At 41.9% G+C, this 19,029-nt stretch overlaps 1 protein-coding gene across 1 annotated transcript in view; it reads left to right on the top strand.

Annotated features, from left to right (window-relative positions):
* The first annotated feature begins 2,008 nt into the window (after window positions 1–2,008).
* Window positions 2,009–19,029, top strand: part of rab14l (RAB14, member RAS oncogene family, like) — a 46,262-nt gene continuing 29,241 nt past the window's right edge. Inside the window, exons 1-4 of the mRNA XM_064942774.1 lie at window positions 2,009–2,235; window positions 13,154–13,212; window positions 14,287–14,340; window positions 18,386–18,563. Coding sequence (XP_064798846.1) covers window positions 13,161–13,212; window positions 14,287–14,340; window positions 18,386–18,563 — 284 coding nt within the window. The 5' untranslated portion in view covers window positions 2,009–2,235; window positions 13,154–13,160. The remainder of the gene's footprint in view (window positions 2,236–13,153; window positions 13,213–14,286; window positions 14,341–18,385; window positions 18,564–19,029) is intronic.

Raw genomic sequence — 19,029 nt, 5'->3', positions numbered from 1 at the left:
ACTGTCTTGGTGTGCTTGGACCATGTTAATTTGTTGGTGATGTGGATGACAAGTTCACAAGCTAGATCATCGTATTGCTTTTATGTCTGGATGTGAATCAGCAAAGAAATTTGATCTAGGGGGCCTACAAAATATGAACCTAGTTATCCTATGGAGTGGGCCCAGATCCCATTCCAATATATGTATTTTTTAAAGTGTGGGTCTATAAATATGGAAGGCTGTTCCCGCCACTCCCCACAAAAAATCTGACTACAAGTTATGAGATACCAAATCAGAATTATGAGATAGTAAGTAATTATTATGAGATATGTAAGTCATTATTATGAGCTAGTAGGTCATAATTATGCAATAGTAAGTCATAATAATAATAATAATAACAAGATACTAAGTCATTATTGTGAGATAGATAGTAAGTCATGATTGTGATAGTATGCTTTACAGATGGTGAATATGGACTATCCAAATAAATAAATAAAGTGTGACCAAAGTGTTCTCCCTGCCACTCTCTTTTTGGGCCTTATTTATAATTATACAGATAACACAGACAGAACAGGTAGAGGGCAAAACACACGGATCCCCTACCAAATCAAACCCCAACTCCCCCATACTCTAACAGAGTCCCACCCCAAAACCAAACAAAAAGCATGCATCATATACAGGTTTTAACCATGTTTTGAAGATATACAGTGTTTGTTAAAAAATTACATTGTTTACAAACAATGGAGTAAAACATGCATACATTTGAGTTCTGATGGGGTAAGACCTTTGCTCATAAGGCATTTAAAAGTTACATTCAATAATCAATGGCTACATATTAATACTTTTAAGGTAAAAAAATGTATGTACCAATTCAAAATTACCCCTTTAATAATGGATTTAATTTAATTAATTAATGAAATCTGATGTCAACCAGATGCCATTAAACAGGTACCCACTCACAAACTCTCCAATCCATTATTATAGAAATATATCACCACAAACACAATCTCTCTCTCTCTCATACACAATGTGTGACTCATATGACCAGTCCACCTGGTCGTGCTGCTGCTCCAGTTTCAACTGTTCTGCCTGCAGCTACGGAACTCTGACCTGTTCACCGGACATGCTACCTTATTCCACAGTGCTGTTTTCTACTCTCCCTCTTTCTCCCTTTCTCTACCGCTCCTGCTGTCTCGATCTCTGAATGCTTGGCTATGAAAAGCCAACTGACATTTACTCCTGAGGTACTGACCTGTTGCACCCTCTAAAACCACTGTGATTATTATTTGACCCTACTGGTCATCTATGAACATTTCAACATCTTGAAGAACAATCTGGCCATGTACTCTTATAACCTCTACCTGGCAAAACCAGAAGAGGACTGACCACCCCTCAGAGCCTGGTTCCTCTCTTGGTTTTTTCCTAGGTTCCTGCCTTTCTAGAGTTGTTCCTAGCCACTGTGCTTCTACATCTGCATTGCTTGCTGTTTGGGGCTTTAGGCTGGGTTTCTGTAGAAGCACTTTGTGACATCTGCTGATGTAAAAAGGGCTCTATAAATACATTTGATTTGATATGGCCAATATACCACCATTGGCTATATTCAGGCTCTCTGCATTGAGCTACGCATAAGAAATAGCCCTTAGCCGTCATATATTATTAGCCCTATACCGCACCCCCTCGGAGCTTACGCCTCGACCCCACCGACAGTGGCCCAGTTTGGTACACCAGGCGGTACTGTACCATTAATTTCCAATGGAATGCTGTGTTTGCCTTGCAGCATTGGTTGCAGAGGCAGTTGCAATGCGTTCTGTGTGGTGCATACGTTGGATTTATTGAAGGTATGCGTCAAACTTTACCCATAGACGGCTTCACATGGTAGCAGAAAGTGAATGCCGAACTTTGTTGCACATATTCAGATGATGCTATGTACTATTTTGCGCAAGAAACACTGTTAGTGTGATTGAGGCGTTATTGCTTAATAAGTATAAACCGGATGCAACCCGGATATAGACGGTCTATGAATTGGCGTATGAGAACGTGAGTAGATTACCTTGAAAACAACGGGCGGACATCTTGGACGCAGTATCCAGTTCTTATTATACCGCAGTGCCTTTGTCCAAGAAGCCCATATACAACATAGGAAACCCTGTGCAGTGCAAGCAGCCATCTTGGATAGACAGCCAAGGCAGATACTTCAGGCAGGATAACCTACAGATCCCTTCTGAGCAGCTCAAGACATAAAACCGACAATTCCCGGTGAGAACAAAAACACGACATAGACGTGCTCGTATCCACATATAACACATTTATAAAACTGTAAATATGTTGTCTTACATAGTAAACTAAGAACTAGCTAACGTACTACGCTAATTTGCTAACACGGCAGCTAGCTGTCAAGCCTAGCTAACCAGTAGTTAACTTTTCCAGTCAACGAGTATCATAAATTGGCAACGTTTACTAGAAGGGTGACTACTAGCTATCTAACGTATTTTGCTTTGTATATATTTGTTTTTACCATTCTTCAGTTCCCGTGGTTTTAGCTAGCCATTGTGGTTTTCGGTCTATCTGTATTTCGGGAACAGGCTGTTGAATTTCGATAACTATCTAGTATAAGTAGCGAGCTAGCTGACCGGAAGAGTAAGTTGGCTAATGTTCAGTACCTATCACAATTGTTGGCGCAACATTTCACTTAAGGTAGCTAGTTTATGTTAGAGTTATCACGGCTCATCATGGTAACGTTACTGTCTTTTTGACCGACATAGTTATCTTGCTACCTATTTGTAGAGCCAATAAATGATGACACGCATTATGATTAGCTTGTTTCTAGCTGGCTAGTTAGCTTGTTAGCTAGCAGGTCAGTGACGATAGCTAACGACGAGACTAGGCCAAATGTTATGGTCATAGCTAGAAATGTAGCTACTCCAATTAGCTACCCACCTCTCTCCAAGCTCCGTTGCCTGAATTAGCTAGATATACATTTCTCCTAGCGTCCAATCATCTACAATAAATAGATGTTAGCTAGCCAGGTATCTCAACAGACACCAACTGACGTTTCCACGGTTTGTGTTAACAACATCAGTTAGCCCGACAGCTAGGTAGCCAGCTGATGGATGGTGCTGAATCCTTAGCTAAATTACTTTGTCAATCTTTTCCATTTCATGTAGCTAGCTATAATCAGGCGTGTAGCTACTTGAAATGCCAAAGATCAGTCACAAGCCAACTATTGTAATGCGATATTGTGTAATTCATCAAAGTACATCATTATTAACTTACTGAACAAAAATATGAAGGCAACCATTTCAAAGATTGTACTGCGTTACAGTTCATAGAAGGAAATAAATTCAATAGGCCCTACTCTATGGGTTTCACATGACTGGGCAGGGGCGCAGCCATGGGTGGGCCTGGAAGGGTGAAGGCGCCTCCAACATCGTTTTATAGAATTTGGCAGTACTCCCGAGTAGGGCAGCGGTCTAAGCCCCCCCCCCCCCCCCCCCCCCCCACAAACACACAAAAGGGCTTTATTACAGACAGAAATACTCTTCAGCACCCCCCTGGGCTGGTGTGGTTACATGTGGTCTGTGGTTGTGAGACCGGTTGGATGTAATTTTATTGAATTTTTATTGAACTTTTTATTTATTTAACTAGGCAAGTCAGTTAAGAACAAATACTTTTTTTACAATGATGGCCAAACCCGGAAGACGCTGGGCCAATTGTGCGCCGCCCTATGGGGATCCCACTCACGGCCGAACGTGATACTGCCTGGATTCAAACCAGGGACTGTAGTGAAGCCTCTTACACTGAGATGCAATGCCTTAGACCGCTGCCCTACTCGGGAGTACTGCCAAATTCTCTAAAACGATGTTGGAGGCGGCGTATGGTATTGAAGTGTACATTCAATTCTCTGACAACACCTCTGTTGGACATTCCTGCATTCAGCATGCCAATTGCACACTCTCTCAACTTGTGTTGTGTGACACAACTGCACATTTTAGTGGCCTTTTATAGCCCCCAGCATAAGGTGCACATGTGTAATGATCATGCTGTTTAATCAGCTACTTGATATGCCACACCTGTCAGATAGGTGGATTATCTTGTCAAAGGAGAAATGCTCACTAACAAGGATCCAAAAAGATTGGTGCACTTTTTTTTTGTGTGTGCGTATGGAACATTTCTGGGATCTTTTATTTCAACTCATGAAAATGGGACCAACACTTTACATGTTGCATTTATATATTTGTTCAGTAGCTCAGCCAGCTATCCAGTAATCACACAGATGACTAGGGACCTCACAATACAATATTATCACGATACTTAGGTACCGATATTATATGTATTCCAATTCTATATTGTGATTTTATTGAGATTCGATGTTCCAAACATATTGCTCACCATAAGTCTTCTGCAGAGGGACAAGGGAGAGCCATGAGTAAAACAAATTGGCTTCCTTTTTAAAAAGATGGAGAACAAGCTATGAAGGAAAAAATGCTGGAGTTATGGTGTAGGTACAGCCATCTAACGCAAACATAATATTGTCAAAACAATAATATCCCCACACACACACACACACACCATGCATCCTTATCTAGGCCTCGTCTCAGCCAGCTCATAATCACATAAATATATATTTGTTATGATACAAATTAGGCTTTGATTAGGTTGGAATATGAATGTATTCATGTAGAATTGTCACCATATGAAAGATACCCATCTGTGTGACATGAGCAGAGGCATTTGGTATTTTCTTGGCCTTGAATTGTATTTATATTAAATCCCTTATTACAATTGCACATCACACAGTAAATGAAAAGAAATGCAGTGTATGTGTGTTGATTAAAAACACGTTCTGCAAGTGTTTTGTTCATCCCATCTCTGCCTTTGGTTCTGATCACAACCCAAAGGCATGTGCAATTTACCACAGGATTTGGATGTTGTGTGACAGCATAACAATATGGCAATGAGTCAGAGAAGAGAGCAAACAGCCCATATGTGTGTGTGACACCGGTTTTTATATTTGTTCAACAACAGGAAATGGATGTGATTAAAAAGAAAGAGGTGATGTTTTATGAATCGGTGTGAGTGGATGGATAAGCATTGAGACTGCAGTTTGGTCACATGCTGCTCTCAATCGCCCTCTCCTTTGATGGATAGTCCACCTGGGCTTCACTCAGGAAAAGGGGAGTTTTCCCCCATCATTTACCCAAAGAAGGAATGGGCCTAGCGTTAGTGTCCAGAATATACGTGTTTGTGTGTGTAAGGCTCTTGTAGTCGTATAGTTGCCGCCTTATGGAGAAACTCTCACATATGAGCCTGGTGGCACCACATAAGAGGGTCATGTGAGGGGTGGCAGTCAGGTTAGCAGCAAGGCAAGCAAGTAGTCAGGACCTCACACACCACTGACACAGTTGTTAACAGCAGGGGAAAAGAGTTTTACCACCAGTTTAAATTGGTTCCTTAGAAAAGCAGTCAGGTGTGGTAGACCACTTCACGGTCAGTGTATCAAATCCCTCACCAGAGCTTATCCCACACCCTAAGTACATGATTTCCCCTACCTCATCAATTGCCTTTGTCCTTGTTTACCCCACAGCTTCTCTTCTGAACTCTCTGCACTATTGTTTCTCAAGCAGCTAGAGCTGCAAAGGGGAGTGTTTTGCTGCAGGGGTGTGTGGCCCCCAAGGGTCTCTGACCAACCACGTACTGAGAGGAAAAGGGTTAGATGACACCTTAACCTGGAATTACCCCACTCAGCCAATTAGCACGCATCTGTTCTGGATGACACTGCTCTCTCTTCCCTGTGTAGTTTACTCAATCTGCCTCTGCAAATCACAATGAGAGCATCCCTTTTCTTCATCCAGCTCCCCGGTCTCCTTTTCACTTTCTACTTCTGTCTTTCACCTTCTCCCATCTTCTCTCAATTCACCCTAGCTCAAAACGGAAGCATTTGTCACAGTGCTAAATTGTTTAGCAGGTAAACTTGGTCGTTGAACAGCAGGCCATAGCACAGCTCTTTTTCTGGTTGGCACCAGGCTCTGTTGCATAGCGATTTGAATCTACAAACCTGCTTTAACTGCAATGCCGTTATAACTACTGTGTACTTAACCACAGGCTAAAGAGGAATTTCCCGGATAGAGGGAAACAAAATGGGACACTGGGATTACCATGATAATAGATGACTTAGTCACTGGTATTCACAGGTTGTACTTTATAGGCTACTATCCAGGGTGGTTGAATTTGAATTTGACTTGCATTACAGATGTCAGCTCTCAACCCTCCCCCCACACACACACACAAAAAAAATATATATTGGCCGACCGAGACGTGTGTTTTCCATATATAGACACACCCTATGTTTGAATCAAATCAACTATATAAGCTTGTCTGATGCTATAAGCACTGTGATTAAAAATTAATACATAGTTTACTGAAGAGGGTGTCAGAGATCTATATAGCCTAACCAGAAAAAAAGTTATACCATTCTTGGCGATTGGGAAACAAGCAAACCCATTAAACTAAAGCCGTTATAATGGTTTCGATGTTATGGTCTTCAATGGTAAAAATCCCTAACACATTGTATAGTGATTTCCAATGGGGTTGGGTGTAATGGTAAATGTCACTAATCACACAACATGTTTTCTAAGAATTTGATTGAAAAATATAATGACTGCCTTACAATTGTATTTTATTAGGGTTGTCACAGCATTTTAGTCACTTGCTGATTTCTCCATCAACGTTTGGGCTTGTAAGAAAAGTCTTCATATGAGAATTGCACCATACAGAGAGCTGCCATTTTTGACTATTCAAGGTCGAGTTGGGTTGAAGGACAAGCTGAATTGCTTTCATGGAGGACTGGCTCGACCACACAATGCATTTTCATCATGAGCAAAAGCTTTTTACCCAAAGTTACAAAGAAAATGTTATCCATTTAACCCCCTAGAGTCGACGTCCGTACCCCCGTCGAAATCTAATTATCATAATATAAAAAATCCCCGTCGAAATCTAATTATCATAATATAAAAAATCCCCATCAAAATCTCTTAGTTTTAAGTTAGAGACATAAAAACATTTTTTTGCATGAGCTGCGTCTCAATCCGCCGATGTCGCCCTTCCACGCCTGAGGTGAAAGGTGGCAGAGCTAGAGCAGTGTCAGACCATGAGACATCCTGAAAATCGGTCTTCTCACAACACTGTCTGTAACGCCCGACCGGTTTGGCCATAGTAACTTTTATAACCCCTCTATGGAAAGGTGCGTCTCCTTGTGCTTTTTGAGGTGGACTGACTCCTCTGTAAACTACTGTCACACCCCTTTTACTCGGTGAGTCCTCAGAGCAGTTTGTTGCTTGAGGTTTATGAGGCAGAGTGGGAGCCCCCATGGCTAGGAAAGACTCCATTGAACATGGTGCATAATGATAATGAACAACCCCAACATAAACACCTATTTGGTGCTATGCAGTTCTAGCTTTCATTGAGTGAGATTAGGCTACATCTCCAGAGAAGTTCTCTATCTTTGTCATGATGGAAAAACAAGGGGGTACGCGTTTTTAAAATTTAATTTATTTAACCTCACAAATTTGACATTCATTTCGTAATTGGTTATTATTTATCTAACTAACCATTTTACTGATTTGACTGCTGACCTAGAGATTGTAATTAGGGGTGTGAATGTTTAAACTTTTAAGCAAAATCTGGGATCCTTAACATTAAGAAATATCACTAATGGAAAAATGTTTTCCCCCCTTAAAATTTTAAATCACATTGCAGCTTGCTTGCCTGCTCTCTCATCGCTAAACACACTCGCATCGTTAGTCTTCGGTCTGTTGCGTGTACAATATATTAGCCTATTCTTTGATGATAGGCCCTGCTTTACTGAAGTTGTGAGACATTGCCTGGTGGCTGACCTGCCTATACTGTGCCTCTCCCCGCTCGCTCTCTGTCCCTTGCTAGCTCGCTATGAAAGCTGCAAGTGTTTGTTCTCGGAAGTACGGTCTCAACGTAGACTTTGATCTGAAGCCATTCTTGTGGTTGTTGTGATTTTGCACTTCATTGTATATGTTTGTAGGTCTACGTAGCCAAATTGTATCTATGTTCATATGCTATCCATTCATGTTTATATCTGAGAATTAACCAATGATGTCAGGGCACACCCGGCCATGATTACAGACACCTGTGCGTCATTTGACACTATATAAACTAGTGACCCGCAGTGTTTGTCATTATACCCTGATGAAGACGGCTTGTCTGTCCAAAAGTTGGTAATTAAATTATTGTATCTGAGCTCCTAGAGTGGACGGCTCTCCGTTCTCAGAAGTACGGTGGCTAATAAGTCTCCTTTGTTCCAAAATACTGAATCTTTAGGAGTCGATTCCTAGCAGAAGATTTTTTGTTTCTACTGAATGTCTTGGTATGTCACAGTATTTAACTAACTTTAAGGTAATTTCTTTAGGAGAGGGCTGTCTGTGTGCAGGCAGAAAGTCTATGCACAGACAGTTTGAGATTATTTGATTGACAATTCTGGTTGCCTGGTGATGGACGTTTGTCGAGTTTCAGACGCGGTATTCCTTTACAGACAAACAAAAAATAATGTCTGTTTTTTAAACCAGTGTTTGGAACCAAAATTGAGGATCAGAACCGGGAACGAAAGTGATATATACTGTCCTGTAACAGAACCGTCATTTTAAAAGCATGGGAACTGGTTAATAACACTTTTTTTTAAACTTTTTATTTTAGGCCACCAAAAAAACACAGCAAAGCCCCTATGCAATGCCTTCACACTGTCTTATTCCAGTGTCTGCCTGCTAGCTGAAAATCTTTGCCAGTGCGTGTAGGCTTCAACCTCCTCCGAAATTTAGGCTACTGGAGTCTACTGACATTACAAGCGTGATTCAGAAATTAGGAATAGAGATTCTTTATTAGAGAACAATGGACTAACTTGTTCAATGCTAATTAAGGAAACTATAGTTATCATGTTTCAAATTGGATTTATTAACTACAAAAAGGTAAGCCGTGTTTATTTTCATTCTGGTTGGAAGTTCAAAGATATTCAAGTTCCTCCATAGAAGCCGCTCCTTCGTAGGTATAATTCTGTGGGTCTAATTCAGATTATTTTTATTTATCCATTATTTTACCAGGTAAATTGACTGAGAACGCGTTCTCATTTGCAGCAACGACCTGGGGAATAGTTACAGGGGAGAGGGGGATTAATGAGCCAATTGTAAACTGGGGATTATTAGGTGACCGTGATGGTTTGAGGGCCAGATTGGGAATTTAGCCAGGACACCGGGGTTAACGCCCCTACTCTTACGATAAGTGACATGGGATCTTTAATGACCTCGAGAGTCAGGACACCCATTTAACGTCCCATCCGAAAGACGGCACCCTACACAGGGCAGTGTCCCCAATCATTATCCTGGGGAATTGGGGTATTCTTTTAGACAAGAGGAAAGAGTGCCTCCTACTGGCCCTCCAACACCACTTCCATAATGCATGTCATAACAAGATGCCCAGCACTTCAAGCAAAGCCTCCTCCTCGGCTCCTCCACCCTCTCGCTCTCTCCCCGATCGCAGAATTTCTAGGAACAAAATAAATTGTTTCTGTTAAGATTGAAACTAATAGAAAACAATTTCGCTTCCAACTCCTGGTTTAAATGTTAAGCAAAATTGTCTGTTTGTCATATCCCTAATTGTAATGGAAAACTACAGATTGTAGGTTCATCATGGGATGGTAATAACGAGGAGTCTGGCTCTGCTGCATCTCATCTTGTTACAGTCCATAGTTCTGTTGTAAATAGGATTACGGCTTCTTGGATTAACTCCCCGGACAGGCCCTCTCCGTGTGTGCGTGCATGTGTGATCTATGATGAGCCTCAGCCTGATTTTGCAGCCTCCCTGAGAGTACTTGTTTGGCCTCGCTTCCTCATCTAGGCATAGGCCATTGTCTAGTCCTTTTACACAACCTGCCCACAAAGTACGTCCCGACTCCAAATTATATTTCTGTTATCCTGAAGTGTACACGTGTTCACAACTTCCATCAAATCTAAAATTATTAGATTGGTGAAGGCATGGGCTAGAGAGAGTTTCCACCATATTTTTTTTATTCCAGTCATTTCCTTTCAAATCAATGAAGGGCAGTGAGCAAGTGCACACTTTGGGAGGAACAAGAGATGGCCTAATTGGGACGAAGCCGGTGTCAGTTGTCTGAAGCTTGATGACTTCATGCTGATTTGATGGACAGACATTGGTTTGGTTAGGCCATGTAGATTCATTTCATATAGATATTGGAGTTAAAGATACTGACTGTATGTTGACTTTGTGGTCAGATAGTTTCATCTCCAGCTGTGTTGAATCTAGTCTCAAACCAGACCCTAGGCACAACAGTGACGGGCTGGTTTCAATGATGGACTCTTTTGGCATAGAGCAACTACATTACTGCCGATGTCACTACCTTATCCGTTTCAATAAAATACCAAATAATCTAGCAAAAGGGAGATCAGAGGTTACTTTTAATGAGTGCATTTCACAAGTGGCTAGTTTGCCTCAACTACTACCTTTACTAAAACCTCTAAAGGTTTAGCTTGTAAACTTTTGGTTTCGGAACGCAGCGTTCTAGCATGTCTGCCTTGTGATTTGTTGGGAGAGTTGTCTCTGAAGAACACCCACCCCTGAAAAATATTTTTCCTTTATCGAAGTTGCCAGAGGAGTCCATCATTGAAACCAGACCCTAGTTATTGTTGCCTAGGGTGGGGTTTTTGAGACGAGGTTGAATCCTACCCATATGTTTGAGTGATCAGTGCTGCTGGGCCTGCCTTCTAACTGAAAAATCACATGATGGGAATCTTGAGAAATCAGGAATGATTCATACTACCTAGAATTCTGTTTATTTCTCAGACAGCAAACCAGCTGCTCTGTCTGTATAGTACATTCTGAGACATGGTGACAATACTGACCATATTGATAAATCCATAGGCCTAATGTTGCAGTGGTGAGCAGCTAGACACAATGTTGCAGTAGAGAAAGTTCCTTCAGAAAGTATTCACACCCCTTTACTTTTTCCACAATTTGTTGTTACATCTTGAATTTAAAATGATTACATTTAGATTTTTTTGTCACACAGTACCCCTTAATGTCAGAGGAGTTGTTCCTCAATTTTATTTTTTATTAGTTAAAAATGAAACGCTGAAATATCTTGAGTCAATAAGTATTCAACCCCTTTGTTATTGGCAAGCCTAAATAAGGTCAGGAGTAAACATTTGCTTAAGTCACATAAGTAGCATGAACTCACTCTGCGTGTAATAATAGTGTTGAACGTTATTTTTAAAAGCCTGGCTCATCTCTGTACCCCACACATACAATTATCTGTAAGGTCCTTCAGTTGAGCAGTGAATTTCCAACACAGATTCAACCACAAAGACCAGAGGTTTACCAATGCCTCGCAAAGGACACCTATTGGTAGATGGATAAAATAAAAAATTATGTATCAATTCACCCAGTCACTGCAAAGATACAGGTGTCCTTCCTAACTCAGTTACTGGAGAGGAAGGAAACCGCTCAGAGATTTCACCATGAGGTCGATGGTGACTTTAAAACAGCCTCCCCCATCAACCCATTAAACTCTGAGTATGGATCAACAACATAATCAAATCAAATTTTATTTGTCACATACACATGGTTAGCAGATGTTAATGCGAGTGTAGCGAAATGCTTGTGCTTCTAGTTCCGACAATGCAGTAATAACCAACAAGTAATCTAACTAACAATTCCTAAACTACTGTCTTATACACAGTGTATGGGGATAAAGAATATGTACATAAGGATATATGAATGAGTGATGGTACAGAGCAGCATAGGCAAGATACAGTAGATGGTATCGAGTACAGTATATACATATGAGATGAGTATGTAAACAAAGTGGCATAGTTAAAGTGGCTAGTGATACATGTATTACATAAGGATGCAGTCGATGATATAGAGTACAGTATATACGTATGCATATGAGAAGAATAATGTAGGGTAAGTAACATTATATAAGGTAGCATTGTTTGAAGTGGCTAGTGATATATTTACATCATTTCCCATCAATTCCCATTATTAAAGTGGCTGGAGTTGAGTCAGTGTCAGTGTGTTGGCAGCAGCCACTCAATGTTAGTGGTGGCTGTTTAACAGTCTGATGGCCTTGAGATAGAAGCTGTTTTTCAGTCTCTCGGTCCCAGCTTTGATGCACCTGTACTGACCTTGCCTTCTGGATGATAGCAACATTGTAGTTACTCCACATTACTAACCTAATTAACAAAGTGAAAGCCTTTACAGAATACAAAGATATTCCAAAACATGCATCCTGTTTGCATTAAAGTAATACTGCAAAAAAGGTGACAAAGCAATGAACGTTTTGTCCTGAATATAAAGTTTTATGTTTGGGGCAAATCCAACACAGTTTTTCAGGATAAAAAAGAAACGGAATGGAGTTAAGCACAGGCAAAATCCTAGAGGAAAACCTGTCTCAGTCTACTTTCCACCAGACACTGGGAGATGAATTCACCTTTCAGCAGCACAATAACCTAAAACACAAGACCAAATCAACACTGGAGTTGCTTACCAAGAAGACAGTGAATGTTCCTGAGTGGCCGAGTTACAGTTTTGAATTAAATCTACATAAATCTATGGCAAGATCTGAAAATGGTTGTCTAGCAATGATCAACAACCAATTTGACAAAGCTGGAAGAATTTTGAAAGGAATAATGGGCAAATGTTCCACAATCCAGGTGTGGAAAGCACTTAGACTTACCCAGAAATACTCACAGCTGTAATCGCTGCCAAAGAGGCGTATACAAAGTATTGATCCCTTGGGGTGTGAATACTTAGGTAAATTAGATTTCTGTATTTAATTTTCAATACATTTGTAAACATGTTTTCACTGTCATTATGGAGTTTCTGTGTGTAGATGGGTGAGAAATCAATTGAAATCATGCTGTAACTCAATGTGGAAAAAGTCAAGGGGTATGAATACTTTCTGAAGGCACTGTAATTGTGTGGTCAGCCCAAGCACTGTACAATTAAATGGGATTGTGATTGATGTCGACAGACAAAATGTATTGATAATGTGTGGTTTCTGCATGATAGAATTGATTCATAGAGCCACAAACACACTGTCTTTGAATCCTATAAGCGTTCTCTCTCTCTCTTTCAGAGCCACAATGGCCACCGCACCGTACAACTACTCCTACATTTTCAAATACATCATCATTGGTAAGTGTGCTGAGGGAGTGGAGTGGAGGCCTGTATTTGTATACTACTGTGCTGTATGTTGGTTGCCCAGTGGCTGCAGTTAGTACACAACTCAGTGAGACGCTACTGCTGCTCTCCCTACACAAGCCCTGGAAGAGTACCCATCAGGAGACTAGAGACTAAAACCCCAGGCCCTACCCATGACCTCTATCACGGCAGCTTATTTGTATATAGTATGAGGTTACCACCTAAAGTGACTTGAATCATTTTCATCAATAATTGTTTTCCCAGGAAGCTAGCCTAAGCCAAGCTAAATTGTTTGTTATAATGAACCAACAATGTACTAGAGCAGGCTAATAAATTAATTACACGAATACATTAATTATTGCTCTCCTTCTGTCTGGTCTATATTACTAACAGAAAGTAAGTAATGAGCATAAATAGCTTACATTTGTGGAGGTGGTCCACTTGTCCAAATAGTGTTTTCCCATCTGTTTGGGACCTTTTTAAAACAGGGCAGTTAAATCACTATCTCAACATCTCTCCAACTAGTTGTAGGTAGTTTACTGTGGTGCATTGAGGCCTTAAAAGCCCCACCTTAATGTCAACACATTTCCCTTCCTTGTCTGATTGTGGACCTGTTTGAGAACAGCCAAAAGGCTCTGTCATGTTCTTCTTTTGTATGACCAAACGTGGTCATACAACACACACACACACTTTACACACCACTTTAGCCCCATAGCTAGAGCAGACATTAGTGTATAGGCCAAAACAAACAAAAGGTGCTCTCCTCTCCCCCACTCGACTGGAGGTAACCATACCAGCCTTCCACTCAGTCAAAGCCCTGCAGGCCTATACAAGTGCACTCGCATGTGTAGATAGAATCTGTTAATAATGTCTGAAGAGGAGAGGGAAGATGCTCTTTCTCTGCTACAACTAGGGCCCAGAGTCTTTCCTGGTCAGACCAAGTGGTCAGGGAAAACTCCCTAGATATGACATAGGAAATAAGTTACATCTGCAAAAAAATTATAGTCTCCATCTTGTATGTTATGTTGAGATTGAACATGGATCCTAACACCTCCTCTCTCTCCATAGGGGACATGGGGGTAGGGAAGTCGTGTTTGCTTCATCAGTTCACAGAGAAGAAATGTAAGTACATCCCAGCTCCCCACTGACTCCAGACAGACCCAACCCTCCGACTCTAAATCCCCTCTGATGCCATCAGACTCACACTGACTCGACCGGGCACGAGTCTGCGTCTGTCATCACGCGTATGTTGATTTTTGTCCATCCACCACAGACACGATCAGGACACGCAGGTTGAAATAGCAACGCAAACTCTGAACCAACTATATAAATTAGAGGACATGTCGAAACACAAACATTCATGGCCATTTAGCTAGCTAGCTTGCTGTTGCTAGCTAATTTGTCCTTCAACATTAACATTGGGTTGTTATTTGACCCGAAATGCACTCGTTTTTTTTCTTTCTGGATCTTTGTAGAATTTTGAGTCACACACAATTGTGTGTTTTCTACTCCGATAATTAATCGGATGAATTAATTTGTTTCTAGCTAATCTCTCCTTCTGTGGACTTTAAATGGTGGTTGGCAACCAACTTTTAAAGTCCATTACCACTACCAACTGGACTGGAGTGTGGACCTCAGTTCATCTTTCAATCACCCACGTGGGTATATGCTCCTAAAAACCAATGAGGAGATGGGAGAGGCAGGACTTGCAGAGCGTCAAGTGTCAAATATAGAACCAAGTTCTATTTTAGCGCCTTGCTATGATTTTTTTTTAATGGCAGTATTAGCAGCAGTATGTGCAGATGCTCTGCTCTTCATTGGTCTATCTCGCATCTCATCCTGCATGGCACAGTCTCGTCATACAAGTGGCCCATAGACGTGGCTCTAAATGAACAGGCTGCTGCTTTGTCAATGCTGAATGTCAGGTTTGAAGGCTTCCTCCCTGCCACTGGGTAACATTGAAACGCAGGTGGTAAAAACCAACTGGCAGGCTGATCTGCCAGTCTGAAATTGATACCACCTGCCTTCTCTGTTGCCTCACAATGGAGGTGAAGTGTCTGTATACGATCGAGAGCACCTGATTTTTCTGTGTGGTTGGATGTGCCTGTCGTACTGTATGTGTGGGTTCTGTTTATACTTTCAGTTAGTGCTAGCTGTGTCACAGGAAGGCTGTTCTGTATGGTAGTTTATAGCGAGAGGGAGATTGAGCAGGGGAATGAGGGAGTGTAGTTACAGTAAAGTTGGGTGTACACTAAATGCTTTTGGCCTTGATTAAGCTGTCCCAGACAAGTTTTTGAGATCGGAGACAAAATCCCCATGTCGTTGCCTACTCAGGCCACGCGGCCGTCACCTGTGGTCGTTTAATGTGAGTGGGTTAGAGACAATCTGAAGCCTACCGATGCCTTATTTGAGTAGTCCCAGACATGCCGATATATTCACATGCTTGATTTTATCAGCACAATCGGCAATGCTTTTTAAAATGTATTGTCACACAAATTGTGCAGTGAAATGTGTTCTTTTACAGGGTCAGCCATAGTAGTACGGCGCCCATGGAGCTAATTAGAGTTAAGTGCCTTGCTCAAAGGAACATCAACATACTCTTCACGTTGTCGGCTCGGGTATTCGAACCAGCGACCTTTCACTTACCACTAGGCTACCTGCCACCCTACCTTGTAGTGTGAGATGTGCAATGAACATTTGAGCGTGGTGACCAGCAAAAGTCACTGAGAGTTCGCCAGACGTTGTATCACATCACCCAGAATGTGACTACTAGTATGCATTTGTACTTGCCTTTAACCAAAGCCAGTGTCAAATCATTACACCTCTGTTCACAAGCAAATATGATATATTTTATACCTCTGTTCACAAGCAAATATGATATATTTTATACCTCTGTTCACAGGCTAAATATTTCAACTAGAGGTCAACCAATTACGATTTGCTGATACCGATTAATCGGCTGTTTAAAAATAAAAATAAAAAATATATATTTGTAATAGTGACAATTACAACAATACTGAATGAACACTTTATTTTACCTTTAAGCAAAATCAATTTAGTCTCTAATAAATTAGAGTTACACATGGAATAAACAAACACACAGTCAATAATACAAGAGAAAAGTCTATATACAGTGTGATGTATATTGCCTTCTAACATGCATTTCTTTTAACTAAATATGCAGGTTTAAAAAAATATATATACTTCTGTGTATTGATTTTAAGGAAGGCATTGATGTTTATGGTTAGGTACATTTGTGCACATTTGTGCAACGATTGTACTTTTGTTAAATCATCACCCATTTGGCATAGTTGAAGAAGGCTGTGATTCGATGATAAATTAACAGGCACTGCATTGATTATATGCAACGCAGGACAAGCTAGTTAACCTAGTAATATCATCAACCATCTGTAGTTAATTAGTGATTATGTGAAGATTGATTGTTTTTTGTAAGATAAGTTTAATGCTAGCTAGCAACTTACCGTGGCTCCTTGCAGCCACAAGGTCCTTTTTGATGATGCACTCCCGTAACAGGTGGTCAGCCTGCCACGCAGTCTACCTGTGGATTGCAATGTAATCGGCGTCCAAAAAGGCAGATTACCGATTGTTATAACTTGAAATCGGCCCTAATTAATCGGTCGACCTCTAATTTCAACTCTGTATGGCAAGCATGAATATCTGACAAAAAAATGTTTGCGACTGCTTTGAGTCACCGCTCGTTCTCGGTACGTTAAGTCTAATCACATCATTGTTTTGGCCGCATGGTATGGAGAATCCTCACGACCAAGAGAATAATCTTGTAGTGTGCCCCCCTGTCTGCTCCACATGGTTTAGTGTGCCCCCCCTGTCTGCTCCACATGGTTTAGTGTGCCCCCCCTGTCTGCTCCACATGGTTTAGTGTGCCCCCCCTGTCTGCTCCACAGGGTTTAGTGTGCCCCCTGTCTGCTCCACATGGTTTAGTGTGCCCCCCTGTCTGCTCCACATGGTTTAGTGTGCCCCCTGTCTGCTCCACATGGTTTAGTGTGCCCCCTGTCTGTTCCACATGGTTTAGTGTGCCCCCCTGTCTGCTCCACATGGTTTAGTGTGCCCCCCTGTCTGCTCCACATGGTTTAGTGTGCCCCCCTGTCTGCTCCACATGGTTTAGTGTGCCCCCCTGTCTGCTCTGCATGTTTGTCAAGATGAATAAATGACAGGAAAGATAGTGGTTTAATGTGAGAGGCTCAGTGACGTTAGGTTTAGAGAGACAGCTTAATCACAGCAATCTGATCTAATCACACTCCAGAGAGAAGGGAGGAGACGAGGCAGGCTGAGGAAGTGTTCTGTCTACTGAGTCAGTCTGATCTAATCATCAAATCAAATGTATTTATATAGCCCTTCGTACATCAGCTGATATCTCAAAGTGCTGTACAGAAACCCAGCCTAAAACCCCAAACAGCAAGCAATGCAGGTGTAGAAGCATGGTGGCTAGGAATAACTCCCTAGAAAGGCCAAAACCTAGGAAGAAACCTAGAGAGGAACCAGGCTATGTGGGGTGGCCAGTCCTCTTCTGGCTGTGCCGGGTAGAGATTATAACAGAACATGGCCAAGATGTTCAAAAGTTCATAAATGACCAGCATGGTCAAATAATAATAATCACAGGCAGAACAGTTGAAACTGGAGCAGCAGCACAGCCAGGTGGACTGGGGGCAGCAAGGAGTCATCATGCCAGGTAGTCCTGAGGCATGGTCCTAGGGCTCAGGTCCTCCGAGAGAAAGAAAGAGTGAAAGAGAGAATTAGAGAGAGCATACTTAAATTCACACAGGACACCGGATAGGACAGGAGAGGTACTCCAGATATAACAAACTGACCCTAGCCCCCCGACACGGAATGCAGCTTTTTAGTTAGCTTTGCGACAGTTACAAAAAGGAATTTCGGGTTGTTCATACTCCAGAGAGAAGGGAGGGAGACGAGGCAGGCTGAGGAAGTGTTCTATCTACTGAGTCAGTCTTGCATGATGGGAGGTTCATTCCATTGAGGCTCCTCATGACTCTTGTTAATATGTGAGAATTAATTCCACTGCCATCTTTAATTTAAATAAATTTCTGTAGGATTTAGGGGAACCTCATGAGATTCCTTCTTGCCTAGCCAAACAACCAGTGCCTTTTTCCCATCTCTCTGTCTCCTCCAGTCATGGCAGACTGCCCCCATACGATCGGCGTGGAGTTTGGCACAAGGATAATCGAGGTGAGCGGCCAGAAGATCAAGCTGCAGATCTGGGACACGGCAGGCCAGGAGCGCTTCAGGGCCGTCACGCGAAGTTACTACAGGGGGGCCGCGGGCGCACTCATGGTCTACGACATTACCAGGTACACACACACACACACTCATGGTCTACGACATCACCAGGTACACACACACACTCATGGTCTACGAAATCACCAGGTACACACACACACACACACTCATGGTCTACGAAATCACCAGGTACACACACACACACACTCATGGTCTACGACATCACCAGGTACACACACACACACACACACACACACACACACACACACACACACACACACACACACACACACACACACACACACACACACTCTCATGGTCTACGACATCACCAGGTACACACACACACACACACACTCTCATGGTCTACGACATCACCAGGTACACACACACACACACACACTCTCATGGTCTACGACATCACCAGGTACACACACACACACACACACACTCTCATGGTCTACGACATCACCAGGTACACACACACACACACACACTCTCATGGTCTACGACATCACCAGGTACACACACACACAC

This window comes from Oncorhynchus masou, chromosome 28 (genome assembly GCF_036934945.1).
Source record: "Oncorhynchus masou masou isolate Uvic2021 chromosome 28, UVic_Omas_1.1, whole genome shotgun sequence".
NCBI classification, from domain to species: Eukaryota; Metazoa; Chordata; class Actinopteri; order Salmoniformes; family Salmonidae; genus Oncorhynchus; species Oncorhynchus masou.
The sequence above is the reverse complement of the archived record's forward strand: the minus strand, read 5'-3'. Positions and strand labels throughout refer to the sequence as shown.